This window comes from Mobula birostris, chromosome 25, assembly GCF_030028105.1.
Source record: "Mobula birostris isolate sMobBir1 chromosome 25, sMobBir1.hap1, whole genome shotgun sequence".
Classification (NCBI taxonomy): domain Eukaryota; kingdom Metazoa; phylum Chordata; class Chondrichthyes; order Myliobatiformes; family Myliobatidae; genus Mobula; species Mobula birostris.
Genome location: NC_092394.1, coordinates 29,739,432 through 29,759,720, shown reverse-complemented (window position 1 = coordinate 29,759,720; position 20,289 = coordinate 29,739,432). Strand labels below are relative to the sequence as shown.

The 20,289-nt window shown below is 40.6% G+C and overlaps 1 protein-coding gene across 2 annotated transcripts in view; it reads right to left on the bottom strand.

Moving 5' to 3' along the window:
• Positions 1 to 20,289, bottom strand: part of LOC140187870 (rab effector Noc2-like) — a 256,759-nt gene that overhangs the window by 52,687 nt on the left and 183,783 nt on the right. For both annotated transcript variants that reach the window (XM_072243666.1, XM_072243667.1), the window contains exon 7: positions 17,117 to 17,288. In XM_072243666.1, coding sequence (XP_072099767.1) covers positions 17,117 to 17,288 — 172 coding nt within the window. The remainder of the gene's footprint in view (positions 1 to 17,116; positions 17,289 to 20,289) is intronic.

The following is a 20,289-nucleotide window of genomic DNA, read 5'->3' as shown; positions in this document are numbered from 1 at the left end:
TAGGTGCCTGGAATGCACTGCTGGCCGTGGTGGTAGAGGCTGATGCAATAAGGACATTTAAGGGATTCAAAGATAGGTACATGGATGGGGGAAAAACGGAGGGTCATGGGCTGTGTAGGAAGGATGGGTGAAATTAAACCAGCCCTTATCGCGATATTCTACAACACAAAGCCACATCATCTGTCGATATGTCACAAAAAGCGAGCTGAAAACATTGTGTTTGTTTATTTGCTTTTCTCGTGTCCGCTCCACAAGAGTGAAATCTGTCCATATCTCAGATTTTTGGGTATTGAGTTGTGAATTCCGCAAGGGCAAATTTCTGTTTCCTGAATGGCCATAACATGAAGGTTGTCTGTAACAGCCACCATGAGGACTTTGACCTCCATGTAGCACAGACATTCCCTCTGTTCTCTCCACCCTCGCCCTCTCTGTAATTTAAAACATGCTCACTTTCTCACCGTTGCAACTTTGATGTAGGGCATTTGACCTGCAATGGTAACTGTGCGTCTCTCTCCGCAAGTATTCCCTGACCTGTTGAATATTTCCAGTGTTTTCTGTGTTTGCAGCAGATGAAAGAAATTTACAAAAGCTGTGACGTTTTCAAACTTAGTAGTCAGCTAGTCGTACTAAAGAACTCTCTCAAACATAAGAGGATGCAAAAGGTATAATTTTTATCTATATATTTAAACACATAGAGAGCACTAAGCAAGTAGCTTAAACCATACAACCATAAGATGTAGGAGCAGAATTAGGCCATTTCATCATGGCTGATCCATTTTTCCTCTCAGCCCCAATCCTCTGCCTTTTCCCCTTATCCCTTCATGCCCTGACCAATGAAAAATCTATCAACCTCTGTCTTAAATATATGTAAAGATTTGGCTTCCACGGCTACCTGTGGCAATGAATTTCACAGATTCACCACTATCTGGATAAAGCAATGCCTCCTCATCTTTTTAAATGGACGCCCTTCTATTCTGAGGCTGTGTCCTCTAATCCTAGACTCTCCCACCATAGGAAAATCCTCTCCATGTCCACTCTATTAAGGCCTTTCAACATTCTATAGGCTTCAATCAGATCACTCCTCCTCCTTTTGAATTTAATCTTAAATTCCTATCAGTTTGATAGGATCATTCTGATTCTAGTGAAGAAGTTGAATTACTGATAGTAACTTCAGGGTTTTTCCATTTAATCAAAAGTCCTAAAGTTGCAGTCAGTTTCACAGGTGACACCAATCTGATGCCATTTACTATTAAATTTCAGTCATCTGTGATAATGCCAAGTTATTTTCTTCTACAATAGAGTTTGAATTTTTCCTCACAGAAATACCAGTCCTTATATCTGTGCTTAATCTCTCATTCCCTGTCTTTACATCACTCTCTAAAGAAGCAAGATTGCTAAGTAGTGTCCAACACTAATACTGATACCCGAAAGTCTATCAATAAAATTTGTTCAAATAATCTTGAATGAATTACAATTAATGATGATCGTTCATTACTTGGACAATATTCAAAAATATCCTTACCTACCCTTATTTACATGTGTCAAACTAAATAGTAATTTAAATCATCTTCCTATTCCTGTTACAGCCAGTGTAATACCAGCCAGAGAATTTTGAAACCTTTCATGCAATGCAAAATGTCAATGTGCCTCAAAAGATAAGAGGCTTGTCTTTCAGCTAAAACATTGTAACATGAACCTTCAACCAGAACCAGTAGATGAATCCAGAAATAGATCCTGAATCTCACACTCTAAGCTTTTCTGGCTTATACTCTCCCACACATATCTTCCGCCCATCCATGCACTGTGCATACCCCAACAATATGGCTTGGTGTTCATTTACTTTCAGTTTTCTTTTGCATTCTGCTGATATTATGTTGTTCTTTACCAATGTTGTACTTTCCTGGCTGGGCATAATTTAGGAAGCTCTCTCCATTCACAAATACAGCAAGTTACCCAATAAATAACAGAACTTCAGTAAAGTTGTCAGTCGCTATTCCAAACACATCCATCTTCACAGGTAAAACAACCCTATGGCTCAGTAAAATACCCATCAAACTACGCCATTCAAAACAGTGAGAGACATCAAACATGATCCCAGCAGAAGTGATATGAATAACATTGGATTATGAAGTTATATTAGATGAAAATAGGTCCTTCAGCTCAATTGATCCATGTCAACCAAAATATCCATTCAAGTTCGTCCCACTTGCCAGCATTTGGCCCATAACCTTCTAAACCAGGGACTCCCAACCTTTTTTATGCCATGTACCAATACCATTAAGCAAGGAGACAGAATCCAGTTTGGGAACCCCTGTTCTAAATCTTTCCAACTCGTGAACCTGTCCAACTGTTTATTTAAGGTATTGTTATTGTACCTGCTGCAGCTATTTCCTCTCATTCATATATTGACCACCTTCTGGGTAAAAAGATTGTCCCTCAAGTTCCTATTAAATCTCTCCCCTATCTTCTTAAACTTGTGCCCTAGAGTGCTTGATTCTCCAATCCTGAGGAAAACAGACTAAGTGCATACACCCTATCTATGCCCCTCATGATTTTATAAATCTCTATAAGATCACCTCCCAGCCTCCTGTGCTCTAAGGAATAAAGTCCTCACACCATTCTTTTAATATACTTTATTAGGTACACTTCCACACCTGCTCATTAATGCAAATATCTAATCAGACAACCGTAGCAATGGCGCACAAAAGCATGCAAGAAGTCAAGAGGTCTAGTTGTTCAGGCCAGACTTCAGAATAGGGAAGAAAAGTGAACTAAGTGACTTTGACCGTGGAATGATTGTTGGTGCCAGATGGGGGTATCTCAGAAACTGCTTCTCTTCTTGTTAATGAGAGAGGTCAGAGGAGAACAGCCAGACTGGTTCAAGCTGCCAAGAAGGTGACAGTAACTCAATTAACCACACGTTACAACAGTGGTCTGCAGAACAGCATTTATGAACACACAGCATGTCGAACCTTGAAGTCGATGGACTACCATAGGAGAAGACCATGAACAGGATACAGGAGGTACCTAATAAAGTAGCCACTAAGTGTATATTATAATAAAGGGTATATATTCAAGCAATGATAAATGGAAGAAAATTCGTAAGTATCAAATATATAAAAAATGTAATAATCCCAAAAATGCCACACTGACCATAAACTGCCAATTTCAAGCATGCGCATATTTACAGTTAAAAGTAAAAATCCAGAACTTGCTTTCGATGATGTCTTACACAGGGCATGTAGATTAAATTAATGGAATTAATTATTTGATGTGAATTTCAAGTTTTTACACATCATTTCTATTGTAAAAAAGATCGAACAAGCTTTATTTAGTCAGCACATGCAATACAGATTTCAACGGCAATTTTATATAAATAGTTCTGAAAAGCTCTCTGGCCCTGAAAAATTGAATCCCACAGAATGACATTACATTTGGGTGACTTCAAAACATTAAGAACATTTGTACATTAAGATACTGCATCTTCTAGATTAATGGAGAGCTTTTTGCTGTGAATTTCAATTTTGGCAAAATGATTTTTTAAAAGTTATTACAATATGTAACACATTTTAACTTCCTGAGTTACTGCCAGGGTTCTTCAATCTGACTGATTCCTCAGTCACAGAACAATAACTGGATGCTACAGATCCTATAGAATCTATAGTATAAGTGTTGCAGAAAGAGAGTTGCATCAGAAAAAGGAAAACTCATGCTTCTGTATCTGCATTATATCTGTGAGCATCTTCCATTGAGGTTGGCACAAAGCTTTGGCGTGCATTGGAAAATACAGTCTATATCCTTCGACAGCCATTATGAGCAAACGCTTGCATAAAGACATTACAACTGAAAGAAATACATAAACAAGCACCAAACACATTGCGTATGTCTTTTCAAGCACCTAAATATACATACATCACAGAATTCATGAAAAATACATCATAGACAAGGCAAGACATCATTACAGACAATACTCAATGCACAGAGATCTATACAAACATATTGTGATCGCAAATAAAAATCAAAGAAAAAGACAAGGGTTTAAAATAACTGTAAAAATCTAATAGGGTGAAGCTCTTGCTCTTTCGAGCATCCACACAATTTCAATCCACTGATTTCACCTTTCTACAGCCATGCTGCAATAGAAACCTAAAGGATGTACTGTGAAGCAGCACAGAGGAACGAGCTCTGGAAACGCCATTACATGCAGTAGTGGCTCCACTACACAATGCAGAGAAAGGCCATGCGTTGAGCAGCACTACCCTTAGCCGTAGAACTTAATTCAACATTCCCACCTTCAGATGCTTTCTAAAATGTGCTACCACCTTGCATCTCTGTGCTGATTTTCACCTTTGGCTCAATTGGCAGAATTTTCAACCAACAACAAAAAAGTGCAGTAGTAATAGTCACAGTCATACTTTATTGATCCCGGGGGAAATTGGTTTTCGTTACAGTTGCACCATAAATAATTAAATAGTAATAAAACCATAAATAGTTAAATAGTAATATGTAAATTATGCCAGGAAATAAGTCCAGGACCAGCCTATTGGCTCAGGGTGTCTGACATTCCAAGGGAGGAGTTGTAAAGTTTGATGGCCACAGGCAGGAATGACCTCCTATGACGCTCTGTGTTGCATCTCGGTGGAATGAGTCTCTGGCTGAATGTACTCCTGTGCCCAACCAGTCCATTATGTAGTGGATGGGAGACATTGTCCAAGATGGCATGCAACTTGGACAGCATCCTCTTTTCAGACACCACCGTCAGAGAGTCCAGTTCCATCCCCACAACATCACTGACCTTACGAATGAGCTTGTTGATTCAGTTGGTGTCTGCTACCCTCAGCCTGCTGCCCCAGCACATAACAGCAAATATGATCGCACTGGCCACCACAGACTCGTAGAACATCCTCAGCATCATCCAGCAGATGTTAAAGGACCTCAGTCTCCTCAGGAAATAGAGACGGCTCTGACCCTTCCTGCAGACAGCTTCAGTGTTCTTTGACCAGTCCAGTTTATTGTCAATTCGTATCCCCAGGTATTTGTAATCCTCCACTATGTCCACACTGACCCCCTGGATGGAAACAGGGGTCACCGGTGCCTTAGCCCTCCTCAGGTCTACCACCAGCTCCTTAGTCTTTTTCACATTAAGCTGCAGATAATTCTGCTCACACCATGTGACAAAGTTTCCTACCGTAGCCCTGTACTCAGCCTCATCTCCCTTGCTGATGCATCCAACTATGGCAGAGCCATCAGAAAACTTCTGAAGATGACAAGACTCTGTGCAGTAGTTGAAGTCCGAGGTGTAAATGGTGAAGAGAAAGGGAGACAAGACAGTCCCTTGTGGAGCCCCAGTGCTGCTGATCACTCTGTCGGACACACAGTGTTGCAAGCACACGTACTGTGGTCTGCCAGTCAGGTAATCAAGAATCCATGACACCAGGGAAGCATCCACCTGCATTGCTGTCAGCTTCTCCCCCAGCAGAGCAGGGCGGATGGTGTTGAACGCACTGGAGAAGTGAAAAAACATGACCCTCACAGTGCTCGCTGGTTTGTCCAGGTGGGCATAGACACGGTTCAGCAGGTAGACGATGGCATCCTCAACTCCTAGTTGGGGCTGGTAGGCGAACTGGAGGGGATCTAAGTAAGTCCCAATCCAGAAATTTGAGCACACATCCAGAATGTGTTTCGTTATAAGATTGTGGAAATGTACTAATGAAGTAGTTGTCATCTTTCAGGTGAAAGACCCTATCCTAAGAGGAGCTTCGAATATCTATGAACATCCTGGCCAATAGTTATTTTCTGGCCAACAGCTGAAATCAGATGTCCCAATCAGTTACTTCACTAACATAGTGGGACCAATGTGCACTTAAAAACCAATAACTAAACGCAATCAGCACTCAACTTGTGTTATTTCATACCACATGGTTCTACATGCTGAAAAAGGTATATTATTAAATGAGTCTGGTGTATAGACCCTAGTTGTAGCTTGCAAGTGAGCAGAAACAACACAATGCAGCAAAATGCTAAAAAATATTTTTCTGCAAAAAAGGCTGTGAAAGGAAGCGTAAAATAAACACTAAGATTATTAAAGCCGTGAAAAAGGACAAGCTAAGTGACGCAGATGGGTGGATATTACTTCAAACAGTAGAAAAAGGACATAAGAAAAGCATTAATGATTCTACAGAGGGATAATTACTATAGAAGTAAGGTTGGACTCCAGCTATCCAGTTAAAGTACATGTACTACATGTGCAGATCCAGTCTCCTTTTTAAGCGGCTTAGAATACTACCAGCAAAACTAGAGCTCACCAAAAGGTCTTCCTTCCTTGAAAGCACGGAAGTGGAGAAGAGATCTAATTCTTTAAGATTTTGAGAAATATCAATATTGACCTAACATGCCAGGCAGAAAATTCAGAGGATTACGTAAATTTTTTTGTTCTGAGATCCAGCTAAAGCTATTCTCCACTGACTTCAACGCTGTCATGTAATTCAAATTCTGACACCAAATATATTTTGTAAGGAATTCTGTTATTGACCAAGTCCAGATGAATTCTTCTTCAAACATGAGATATTACAAAAAAAAAACAGTACCACCAAATTTCACTTTTTTGTTTGGTTCCAACCGTTTTTCCCTTTCTAGTTTCCTGCAACATTTAAGAGCTTTTGATTTTTATAGTTCATCAAAACAGGCTCAGCCACTGAGGTTGTTCACTGTGAGGATGAGAATGTTGGCTGTAGGAAGGATGAGCAACTACACCCTGGCACTATGGTTTGGAAGGATTCTTAAATGGGAAGGGTAGAGAAATGCAGTTGTATTGCAGATAATATAGACAGGCGAATAGACACAATTATGTGTCGCAACGATCAAGAATACTGAAGGCTATGTTGCCTGGGTTTGGAACATCTCATTTGAACAGCACAGGAATTTGAAGTGGGAGGGAAAAGATCCAGTTTAAAAACGCAAACACAAGGAAACCTGCAGATGCTGGAAATTCAAACAACACACATCAGAGTTGCTGGTGAACGCAGCAGGCCAGGCAGCATCTCTAGGAAGAGGTACAGTCGACGTTTCAGGCCGAGACCCTTCATCAGGACTAACTGAAAGAAAAGCTAGTAAAAGATCCAGTTGTTGTGGTCCATGTGGATGCCAACCACATAGGGAGAACAACGAAAGATATTCTGAGGAAATTTGAGCAACTGGGGATTAAATTATAATGCAGAACCAAAAAGGTAATCTTCTCTGGATTGTTACATGATCCATATGCAAATTGGCACTGGGTTAAAAAGATCAAAGAGCTAAATGTGTGGCTCAAAGATTGATGAGGGAGAAGTGGGTTTGGATTCATGGAACATTAACACCAGTATTGGGGAAGGAGGGAGCTGTTCCCTGACGGGCTCCACCTGAACCATACTGGAATCAGGGTCCTGGTGAAGTGTATAACTAGGGCTGTGGATAGGGTTTTAAACTAAATTGTAGGGGGTGGGTTCAACAGCTTGGAAAAGTGTGTTAAAGTAAAAGGAAAGGAGAGTGCAGAAGGAGGTTACTGAGGTCTCTATAATAAAGAATAAGAAAAAGAAAACATTTAGAAAGGATAAGAATTAAATTTCAAGCAACATTTGAGAAAATTGTAAAGAAGGGTGAATACAGGTCTGAACTTTTGAATGCACGCAGTATACAGAATAAGTAAGACAGCACAGTTAGACACTGGTAGGTATTATTTTTATGTGCATCACAGAGTCATGGTTGAAAGAAGCTGACAGCTAGGAGTTTAACAGCCAATGAAACACATTATATCAAAATGACAGGCAACTGGACCAAGGGGATGGGGTGGCTTTGTTGGTGAAAATGAAATCAAATCCTTAGAAAGAAGTGGCATAGGATCCAAGGATGTAAAATCCTTGTGAGCAGAATTCAGAAACTGCAAAGGTAAAAACACTCTTATGGGAGATATATACGGGTATCTTAACAGTAACCCAGATGTGGGGTACAAATTACAATGGAAGGTAGCAAAGACATGCAAAAAGGGCAATGCTAATGATGATCACGGGGGATTTCAATGTACAAGTAGATTGGCAAATCAGGTAGGTGCTGGATCTGAACAGAACAAATTTGTGGAATGCCCGCTGCATGGCATTTTTGAGCAGCTTGTGATTGAGTCCACTAAGGAAAAGGAAATTCTGGATTGAGTGTTGTTTAATGAACCAGATTTGTTAGTGAACTTAAAGCAAAGGAAGAGACAGAAGCTAAAATCAGATGTATTAGTATTATAGTTGAGGAAAGATAACTACAGAAGCATGAGAGAAGAGCTGGTCAAAGTTGATTGCAAAGGGACATTAGTATGAATGATGGTGGAGCAGCAATGGCTGGAGTTTCTTGGAGTAACTTGAAAGACACAGAATTAGTTTATCCCAAAGAAAAATAAGCATTCTAAAGGGAGGATGAGGCAGCTGTGGTTGATTAGGGAAGTCAAAGAGAGCTTAAAAGTAAACGAGGGGGCATTCAATATATCAAATATTAAAGAGAAGCTAGAGGATTGGGAAGCTTTTAAAAACAACAGAATCCAAGTAAAAAAACACATGGAGAAAAAAAAGATAAAACACAAAGGTAAGCCAGCTAATGATATGTCTTATGAATTCCTGTCATTGGTAATAAATAATGGAGTGTTATTTTGAACAACATTCTCAGAGGAAAATTGTTTCCTTCAAAACAACAGATGAGACTGTTTTCATCCTTGCTTTCATTGTCCTTTGCCTTATCTCAAAACTGCTCAGCTCACTGATTTATAGCATCATCATGAAAACATTCCAATCGTGCCATCTCAGCAAACAACTAAACCACAATGTCAGCTGGATTGTATCATAACAGATGAGACTCTAAAGCATTTTGGGAATGAGTAACTATTTATCCTTTCATTATACTGAAAGAGATCTCCAAAGTTCTAATCAAATGAATTCAAAACAAACCCTAATCTTGCATGCGCATAACTATTATATTTTCCAATATTTCATAAATACAGATAGACTGCTAAACATGCAGTGAGGCTAATAACTCTGTTAGGTTAAATTTACTGGAGACAGGAGCAACAAACAAACCACTGGAAGAGCTCAACATGTCAAGCAGCATCTATGAAGGTGAAGTAATGACTAGCATTTCAGCTGGAAACCCTGCATCAGGACTGTGAGTGTGAAGGGGAAGTGAGATAGAGGGGTGTGACTGAGGCTGGTATGTAATAGGTAGAGCCAGGTGAGGGGAGAAGATGGTGGGTAGATAGAGCTGCGTGGAGGAGAGGTTAGGAAAGGTGAACCAAAGGGAAAAGAAGTTCAGGTGATGAGTATGCAGATTGAAGCAGGTGGGGTGGGATAACAAATGACGGGAGTGACGGGAATGGTGAACAAAGGGAGAGAGAACCTGAGTGAACTGGTGGGAGTGAGGAAGCGCCAAAGGGGGAGTGAGTTACCCGAAAATGGAAAGTTCATCCCATTAGAGTGCAGAGAACATGAGGAGCTTTCCTTCCAGTTTGCATTTTGCCTCACCGTGGCAGTTGAGAAAGCTGAAGACAGGTCAGTGTGGGAACAGGAAAGGGGGCTGAAATGATATGCAATGGTATCTCAATATAGCTGCTGCGGCAGACCACAGGTGCTCTGCAAAATAGTCACCTATTCTACACTTGGTCCTACTGAAGTAGAGTAAGATACTGTATATCATAACCATCAAATACAACGGACTATGCTGGAGGAGGCACATACAATTCTCTGCCTCACCTGGAAGGGCTGGTGAGGTCCCAGGGTGACAGTGAGGGAGAAGGCACAGGCACAAGTGTTGCACCTCCTATAGCTGCATGGGAAGTTCCAGGATCCAGGGACGGCTGAGTGGAAAGGGATGAGAGTTACAAAAAGTAAAAACCTGGGGGGTGGTGGGGACGAGGGGGGTACAAATGGCAGTGGAACCCAATTGGACCTGTTGGAAATGGTGGGACATGGAGGCAAGCTGGCTGAAAGATGAGGACCAAGCTAACTCTGCCTCTGTTCTGTCTGGGTAAAGGGAGAATAAAAGCAGAAATGCAGGAAGTACAGGAGATATTACGTGAGGGCTCCAGCAAATACAGCAGAGAGGAAGCCCTGCTTCTTGAAGAATGAGGGAAGCCTCACCCTGAGAACAGATGCAGCAGAGAAGGAGAGACTGATAGGGAAGGCTTCCTTACAGAAGACTAGGCGAGAGGAGATGTCATTGAGTTAGCTGTGCAAGTCCATGGGTTTATAGTAGATATGGTTAAAATTACCCCTTTGTCCTTTTGATTGGAAAATGTTACAGTGAAATGGTAACAAGATAATCACACATAGAATAAATAGGAAGTTGGAACAAATTCCAAACTTTTATGTGAAGTTTGTAATAAAGCGAAATTACAGTTGGAAAATGATATGGTCTTCAAAATCATATTACACATATTGAATATGGATTCTATGGTTACAGTAAATAACGTTTCAATGGACTGACGTATAACACTATAAGTACAGTAGAGTCTGGTTAATTGGGACACATTAGGACAAGTACATTTTGGCCCAATTAGGCGACTGCCATAATTAGCCAAAGTTTCATGGAAGTAGTTAAAAAGGTATAAATAAGGCAAACAACTGTTCAACTGAAAAATAACGTATTTAAATGAAATACAGAACAAATTAGACACTGCCAATACTACTACAGTACTATAAAACTGAGTATTAGTCCTTAATAGTTATCAACAGAGGAATTAAACTGCATATTTGTTCTTAATAGTTATTAACAGAGTAAACAGTGTACACTGCCGTGTATGACGTGTCCAGTGTGGGGTAACACCTCTAGTGAAGGGGCTTGTCATGTCCATTCTGGGGCATTTACATTTACTTCCCATCGGACACTCAGCTCTCACCTGTGGCTCCAAATAGGAGTTTGCACGTGCCAGCAGCCACATTCTAGCACACTGCTTCAACAGGCAGCCTACACCAAGTGAGGGTAGCAGACGGGCCTCATAACCCGGTGACATAGGGACATGCCTGTTTTAGCACGTGAAGTCCGTTCCGGTGGATTGGGTGGATGAGATCAGCTGTGAGGTCCAATGGCCAAAAAGGCAGATTTGCAATGCTTTGTGGAGAGTGAAGGGCATGATAAGGCATAGAAGAAGTCATGGTTATCCATTGCAATCAAGGAAGATGCCTGTATCATTTGCACCACCGGACCTAGACTTCCGTGTTCGAGAGAGTGGAACAATTGTCCCACTGCAAAAGCTTTTGCACTTTAAAAACTCTCCCGTACAAGTTTCCCTGTCATTGTCAGATACGATGGACAACTAGCACACTCCAGAGTTCTTTTGATGGACTGTAAATTAACAAAATTAGCACAGACACCTAGTGCAGATAATGGGCTACCTTCATACAATGCTTTCAAAGATTGCGTCCTCTAAATTTTCATTTTCATTGTAACATTCAAGATAATTGTCAATACCTTCAATTACTTCGTTGTTCCTAACTTGTAGTGGAATTGGTTAATTTTCACTCCTGGCCAATTCTGGCATCTCCAAACCTCAATGCTTGAAATCACAGTGAGCAAAACTATTCTAAATTGTCTTACTGTTTATTTCTCACCAATTATGGGTGACAAAAATCACTGCTTTCTGAACACAAACACACGCAAATAACACTATTTCAAAACTGTTTGCTCTAAGCACAACGTAATATCTAACAGCCACATAATTGCACCTGACTGACACTAGTTAGAAACTGTTTGGCAACAGTCTCCTGTCCCAATTAAGCAACACTGCGTCCCATAGAAACAAAGGGAATCCCAGCTAGTTCCTTGACTAATCTGTGTTCTTTAAGAATTGTTCCAGATTAGTGGCTGCCCCAATTAACCAGAATCCATTGCATATGCAAAGACTTTCATTCTGTACAGAGCTGTCCCCAACCACCGGGCTGCAAAGCATTTGCTACCGGGCCGAGAGGAAACGATATGATTTGGCGATATGAGTCAGCTGCACCTTTCCTCATTCCGTCACACATTGTTGAGCTTGAACGCGCGTCAGGTCATTACCTGCACATCATCCATGTCAGCGTGGGAAGGCGATCAATTCCTCGAGCTTGCAAATGACAGCGGGCTGAAAAGTATGTTTGACATAACATCTCTGCCAGCATTCTGGATCAAAGTCAAGGCTAAATATCCTGAGATAGCCACAAAAGTACAGAAAACGTTGCTTCCATTTCCAACATGTCTCTGCAATGAATGCAACAAAAACTAAATTGTGGAATAGACTGGACATAAGGAACCCCCTTCGAGTATCGCTGTCTCCCATCACCCCTCGATGGCACCATCTCGTTGCAGGGAAACAAGCCCAAGGCTCCCACTGATTCAGCAATATTGGTGTGTTGCAATGATTTTATATGTTCATACGGGGAAAATATGTGCTGTGTGTTTAATATCCAAACGTTACTTAAAATGTTATGATGCTATTGACTTATGTGACTTATATAACCATATAACAATTACACCATGGAAACAGGCGACCTCGGCCCTTCTAGCCCGTGCCGAATACTACTCTCACTTAGTTCCACCGACCGGCACTCAGCCCATAACCCTCCATTCCTTTCCTGTCCATATACCTATCCAATTTTTCTTTAAATGATAATATCGAACCTGCCTCTACCACTTCTACTGGAAGTTCGTTCAAAACTTACTTTAAGCTCCCCTGTCCTCCCCTGATAATTGACTTATCACAATATTCATGCGAGGAAAATATGCGCTGTGTGTTTAATATTAAATTCGTTAGATAAACCCTTTTAGAAACGAAATTGAGTGTATTAGCCACTTATCACCTATATTCCAGTCATGATTAACACCCCCCCCCGAACAGAATCGCCAAAAAGGATTTGCGGAGGAAAAAAATCGGCAGGTACACACATGCACACTAATGCCCACGCAAGGCTTCATGGTCATTGTAGTCTTTCTCTGGGTAAACACAACGTATTTGACTTCTACTCTTGTCCGTTGGCAACCCTACCCACCCCCTCTCCCCCCCCCCCCCGGGTCGGCCGGTCCACAAGAATATTGTCAATATTAAACCGGTCCGCAGTGCAAAAAAAGGGTTGGGGACCCCTGCTGTAGAAAGTGCTACTTCATTAGAAAAGGATATATTCATGAACATAGTTATATCATCACGTATTATGACCAAAAGAATTCCTACCAAAGCACATTGCTAAGTTTACAGAAACAGAGAAGCTTGATGGTAGCTTCAACCCCATTTTGAGAACTTTGTCACATGGAATTTAAGTTTTTGTAACCACTTGTAAAAATCACAGCAAAGCTATTGATAACCAAAAATATGTTTTTCCATTAGAAATCCCTTAGCTTAGGAAAGATGAAATGCCTATGTTACTCCAAAGTTGTTATGGCACAAGTACTATCAATCTTTGTGTATGGAAGTGTATACTAACGCTTACTTCTTTGTAGACTGGTCCTAACTTTAAATTGAGCTCCATAGTCTGAGATGTCCAACCTAGCCGAAAGAGTTTCTTACTATCTACCCTTAGTATTTTGAAACCTTAAAGCTGTAGCACAAAGTAGACTCTATAGCAAGAAGAATAAAGTCTTTATGCCTCAAGGGCAGAACTCCATTCACATTTTTAATATTTTCTCTCCATGGCTGTGTAATAACCTGTACAACGTGGTCCCTCAAGCCACCTTAAGAGTTCCAGTTTCTATTATTCAGAAAGGACTCTCGTCAAATGTATTTTTTTTTGCGGTAAGATCCCATAATCTTACCCATTCACTTAATTTTTCAATATTTCTTTATGGTTTAATGCTTCTACCGCACTGTTTAATACGTTGCCATTTTAGTATCCTTTCTCATCCTGCTTATCTGGAAATTTAACCTATCTGTTATTTATAAGTACAATAGTTACAGGTTCAATGCAGATCATTACAGGATACCACTGGTCACATCCTGCCAATTTAATACATGTTTGCATTCTCTGCTCTTCAGATGCAGATTCATTTACTGTATTTACTAAATGTACATTGAAACATACAGTGAAATGTGTTGTTTAGTGTTAACATAACCCAAGGATGTGCTGAGGCAGCCCGAAAGTGTTGCCACACATACTGGTGACAACAGCAGGTACGGATTAAATTGATGTGATGTGACCACTGCTGTACTGAACAAAAAACTTCCTCACTAAATCACTAATTTGTCTTCTGTGGCCAACTTGAGCTCCTAGTCTCTAATAAAGGACATGATCAAACATTTCCTGCAACTCCAGATAAATGCATGACCATGTGCATGAGTGAATAGTTTGGCCACAAAACAGAAGAAATTTAAAGCAATGTTTCCATTTATGGGACATTCAATAATTAAGCATCAGTGAGAATAGACAGTTATTAATAAATGCAAATGGTAATAATGAGTCATTTATTTGCTCAGAGATTGGAATAAGTTCCAAGATCACACCTGATCTGGTCCACACCTCACATTCACAGTCTACAGGATCTGATTATATCTCTGAATATCACAGGTATTTAAAAACAAATAAAACACTTAGAAAAAGAACAAAATTCAGAAACCTTTTTAATTCAATGAAAATTATTAGAAGTTTATTGATTACAAACTAGTAACAAACCACTTAATTTCATTTAACGAAGGGTCAACAACCCTGTTCAAATGAATTCAAAAGAAATGTTGAATATGCAAAGGGTCATCACAGCAAAATCAGGAACAAATTCCCAGACTCAGTGCTGGGTCCAGTATGAAAGCAGGAGGCCAGATACACAGCACATTTTGCAATACTTGCATGTACTAGTCTCAGTCTTCTTTAGATATCACTCTCACTGAAATCTTACCCACAACCTCCCACCACCCCACCCCCCGCCGTTCTTGAATCTACAAGTAAATTTGTATTTGAGGAAAAGACATGGACCAGGATATCTGAGGGGCTATCAGACAAACAACAACCCTGGCAATCTCAAACAGTTCAAGACATGCGCCAGAAACAGAAGTTCAACCCTTGATCTGCCTTTGGTTTAAATTTCTGATGCAAACAGAAGTCATCTTTCACATTACTGACTGAGAATAGTCGCTGGAACATGGTATGAAATGGAAACTATTATTTGAAGCACACAATGAGGCAGTACATAAACACAAATCAGCCGTTTCATTGCACAAAGATATATGCATGCCTCTCTATCTATAACTACAATTTATGTTTATACAGCAACTTCAGTATATCGCAAACTCGAAGAGCTTCGCAAGAATAAATAAATAATCTGACACGCAAGGGTGTACAAATCTTCATTTTCAAAAAACTTTTCACCTCTCACCTGAGTGGCTATTTTCCTCATGTCCCTGTGCCTGAATAAGTTCAAAAAGGCCAAAGCTTTATTGACCTAATATTCATATTATCCATGAGTTTCATAGAATCTTAGTGCAGAATCACGTTCAAATTACACATTCTACACTCCTTAAGAATAACTGAGGAAGAAATACATCAGTGAATACGAACAGTAACGGAAAAGCCAGCATAACAGATATTTGTATCAAAATGCCAGGAACATCAAGAATAAATTAAACGGGTTCAGCAGTTCCCGACAGGAATTTTATCCAATTATACTTGTCACTCAGGAAAGCAATGATGTTTGTGGTCATACCCTAAAACCTTGATCATAATATCTAAATATATATTTACAAAAATGTAAAAAATAACAATAAAGTCTTTGATTCTGCGCAAGTGTTCAAGTATACTAAAAGCACCAACCAAATAGTTAACGAATATTATGTTTTTCTGTGCAGTCAACTTAATTTCAGAGAGTGGTGAGCTGCCAGCCCATTCCTTGCATTAGGAGGGGGAGAATGTTTGTTTGTTTGTTTGTTTGTTTACTTGTTTATTTGTAGCGATACAGCGCGGAACAGGCCAATCCGGCCCTTCGAGCCACGCCACCCGACAATGCCCCGATTTAATCCTAGCCTAATCATGGGACAATTTACAATGGCCAATTAACCAAACAACCGGTACATCTTTGGACTGTGGGAGGAAACCAGAGCTCCCGGGGAAAACCCATGCAGTCACAGGGAGAACGTACATACTCCTTACAGGCAGTGGCAGGAATGTAAAGACAAGTAGTTGGTTACTCCCCCTTTGATTGTTTTAACAAGGATTGGAACGTGTAAGATTTCTACAATATGGAGCAAGGGATTACACAGAGGAATCAGAGGCAAGATGATGAGAATAATAAATTGGCAGTAGTTATAGATTTAATAGTAGAAAACAACCAGCCACTTTGTAAATATATTTAAGATTCCTAGATAGAATGTAGAATGCAGAACAGCATAGTACAGGAATGGTCCCTTTAGCTCACATTGTCGACACCGAACACAAAGCAGAATTAAGCTAATTCTCTTTTGCCTATACAGTAAATGATCAGTCTCTCTTAGTTCCCTGCACATTAATGTGTCTATCACATCTACTTCCTTTAGTCCCCCCAGCAGCCTGTTCCATTCACCAACCACTCTCTGCCCAAAGCAAAACTTGCCCAGCACATCTCCTTTAAACTTACAGCCTCTCATCTTAAACGCACGCCCTCTAATGCTTGGCATTTTGCCCAGGGGAGAACCATTCTGATTGTTCATCCTATTTATGCACCTCATAATCTTATAAACATTTATCTGGTCTCCACTCAGCCTCTGACATTCCAGAGAAAGTAATGCAACTTTGTCTAGGATGGTCTTAATTTAATCTAGATAGTCCACTAAAGCTCAGCTGACATGGTAAAATATATCACCTAAAATGGAAAAATACCTAAAAAGTGAGAAGCCCATTGAAATCAGGGATGTAGATAACTGTCACAGAGTTTTCTACAGGATAGGTTAAGGACTTAATTGAAAGGCCGAGAGACCATAATGGTATGCAGATGACTTGATTCTGGATGGTGGATGTTAAAGAGTAATAAATTAGGAAAAATCAATTCCTGGGAGTGAAGCTGATAGAGAAAGTTAATGCTGCTGGGCACAGGGGCGGGTCTGGAACAAGGGAAGCTATAAGATGTTTTCCAAATGACACCAATCTGTCTGCAGTAAGGTTAAAGGAATGAAAAAGAAACCAACCTCTTCCTCTTGCCCAGCTATAGGAGCGGTTGACAATAACACTTCCTCCATGCTGCAAGGTCTCCAACTGAAGAGGTCGTAAGTGCAGCTCAGTGTTTCTGACAGAGCTTTTTGATGGTAGAACATATTTTGGCAGTCCCTTGTAAAACCAAGCACCAGATCTCTTCCAAATCTGTAAAACATCAAAAATCAAAAATTTAGCTTTGCTCCCAGGTGCTATTATTAAAGGAATCCAGTGTAACTCAAGATGGTGCAGGATCATGCACTGGGATTTTCATGAAACTGACTATATTATGCATTTTAATTAAGCATTTTATGCAAACTTCTAGGAACCTGTAAAACATATAAGTCAGCCATTAACTGTGGAAAATTATTAAATAACACTTGTAAACACTTGTAAGACTAAAGACAAAAAACAATGACTGGTTAAAATTGTGGAGTTACAAAGGCAAGCAATGATACTAATTTCAAACAGCACGAATCACTCCTGTTTACCTTTGACCTTCCTTATCTTGTTAAAAACAAGTGACTACCTTCTGTTATAACTGTAAAACTCTCCGCACTATGAATGATAAGGTTAAGAAAGCTTTATTCCCAGCAAGTCTTTCCTGACATTCCCAGAAGTCTGTATAAATAAAGGACATGAGGAAACCCTATCAGGATTAATATAAGTTTTACAGAAAGCATACTGAGGAAGTGAACATAAGAACAATGGCTCAATTCCATGTACTCATTCATCTGATTCTGCTGTTTGCATATCTGTACATTGGCAAGATCAAGACAGTAAGACAGACTTCCAAACCAACTGTCTTCACACAAAAAAATTGTTTGGAGCTTGCTTTTTTACCTAGCGTAAGCAAAAGCCTAGAAACAGAATGTGGTATTCCATCACAACAGCAAAATCATGTGATCAACTGTGTGTTTTGAACGCAAACAACAGGAATTCTGCAGATGCTGGAAATTCAAGCAACACACATCAAATTTGCTGGTGAACACAGCAGGCCAGGCAGCATCTCTAGGAAGAGGTACAGTCGACGTTTCAGGCCGAGACCCTTCGTCAGGACTAACTGAAGGAAGAGTGAGTAAGAGATTTGAAAGTTGGACGGGGAGGGGGAGATCCAAAATGATAGGAGAAGACAGGAGGGGGAGGGTTGGAGCCAAGAGCTGGACAGGTGATTGGCAAAAGGGATACGAGAGGATCATGGGACAGGAGGTCTGGGAAGAAAGATGGGGGGGTGAACCCAGAGGATGGGCAAGGGGTATATTCAGAGGGACAGAGGGAGAAAGAGAGAAAGAATGTGTGTATAAAAATAAATAACAGATGGGGCACGAGGGGGAGGTGGGGCATTAGCGGAAGTTAGAGAAGTCGATGTTCATGCCATCAGGTTGGAGGTTAATCGGCTGGGGTGATATACTGCGTCCGGTGCTCCCAATGTGGCCTCTTATACATTGGCGAGACCCGACGCAGACTGGGAGACCACTTTGCTGAACACCTACGCTCTTTCCGCCAGAGAAAGCAGGATCTCCCAGTGGCCACACATTTTAATTCCACATCCCATTCCCATTCTGACATGTCTATCCACGGCCTCCTCTACTGTAAAGATGAAGCCACACTCAGATTGGAGGAACAACGCCTTATATTCCTTCTGGGTAGTCTCCAACCTGATGGCATGAACATCGACTTCTCTAACTTCCGCTAATGCCCCACCTCACCCTCGTACCCCATCTGTTATTTATTTTTATACACACATTCTTTCTCTCACTCTCCTTTTTCTCCCTCTGTCCCTCTGAATATACCCCTTGCCCATCCTCTGGGTTCCCCCCTCCCATCTTTCTTCCCGGACCTCCTGTCCCATGATCCTCTCATATCCCTTTTGCCAATCACCTGTCCAGCTCTTGGCTCCATCCCTCCCCCTCCTGTCTTCTCCTATCATTTTGGATCTCCCCCTCCCCCTCCAACTTTCAAATCTCTTACTCACCCTTCCTTCAGTTAGTCCTGACGAAGGGTCTCAGCCTGAAACTTCGACTGTACCTCTTCCTAGAGATGCTGCCTGGCCTGCTACGTTCACCAGCAAATTTGATGTGTGTTGTGTGTTTTGAACTATTTATTTCAATATTATGATACTTATGTCAACAAAAAAGATTGATCAATTTGCTTGTTGACATTTTGCATACTCTTATACAGGAACTTAAAATTTAAATGGAAAATAATTTTCTTATTAATCCTCTCGAAGGTATCCTTTAAAGGACCGGAAGAAGCTGCAGAAGATCGTGAACACGGCGCAGCACATCACACAAACCAATCTTCCGTCCATGGACTCACTTTACACCGCACGCTGTCGGAGCAGTGCTGCCAGGATAATCAAGGACACGACCCACCCAGCCAACACACTTTTCGTCCCTCTTCCCTCCAGGAGAAGGCTCAGGAGTTTGAAGACTCGTATGGCCAGATTTGGGAACAGCTTCTTTCCAACTGTGATAAGACTGCTGAACGGATCCTGACCCGGATCTGGGCCGTACCCTCCAAATATCCAGACTTGCCGCTTGGTTTTTTTGCACTACTTTACTTTCCATTTTTCTATTTTCTATTTATGATTTATAATTAAAATTTTTAATATTTACTATCAATTTGTAATCCAGGGAGCAGGAAGCGCAGAATCAAATATCGCTGTGATGATTGTACGTTCTAGTATCAATTGTTTGGCGACAATAAAGTATAAAGTATAAAGTATATTACTTTACCAGAAATTTACAAAGTTTATCAAGCTTTTAGCTATGCAGCAGTCCAAAATTGGATACACCAGTGATGCAAGGGCACAGGTTTATTAGAAAGAATGCTGTATCTTCATGCAGATGAAGAAAGCTGTTGGACAAATCTAATCAGTTTATCCAGTGAAGCTCTATGCATCCTTTGGTTGCATCATGAATCAAGTGAGATTTGTTATTATTGCTTCATTCAACAATCTTGCTATGCAGCAAAATATTTCTATCACCCAAATCCAGCTTCAGTCCAACCTTAAGAAGATCAATGAAAAGTACAAGGACATCATTTAGGATCTAGATAGAAAAGGAGTCTGGGAATACACTTCAGGCTTTGCTTTTTCTGGAGATAAAGCAGCATGAGTTAATTCCATAAAAGCAAGCGGTCGCGTGCATAGCATCCTAGAGCTTGG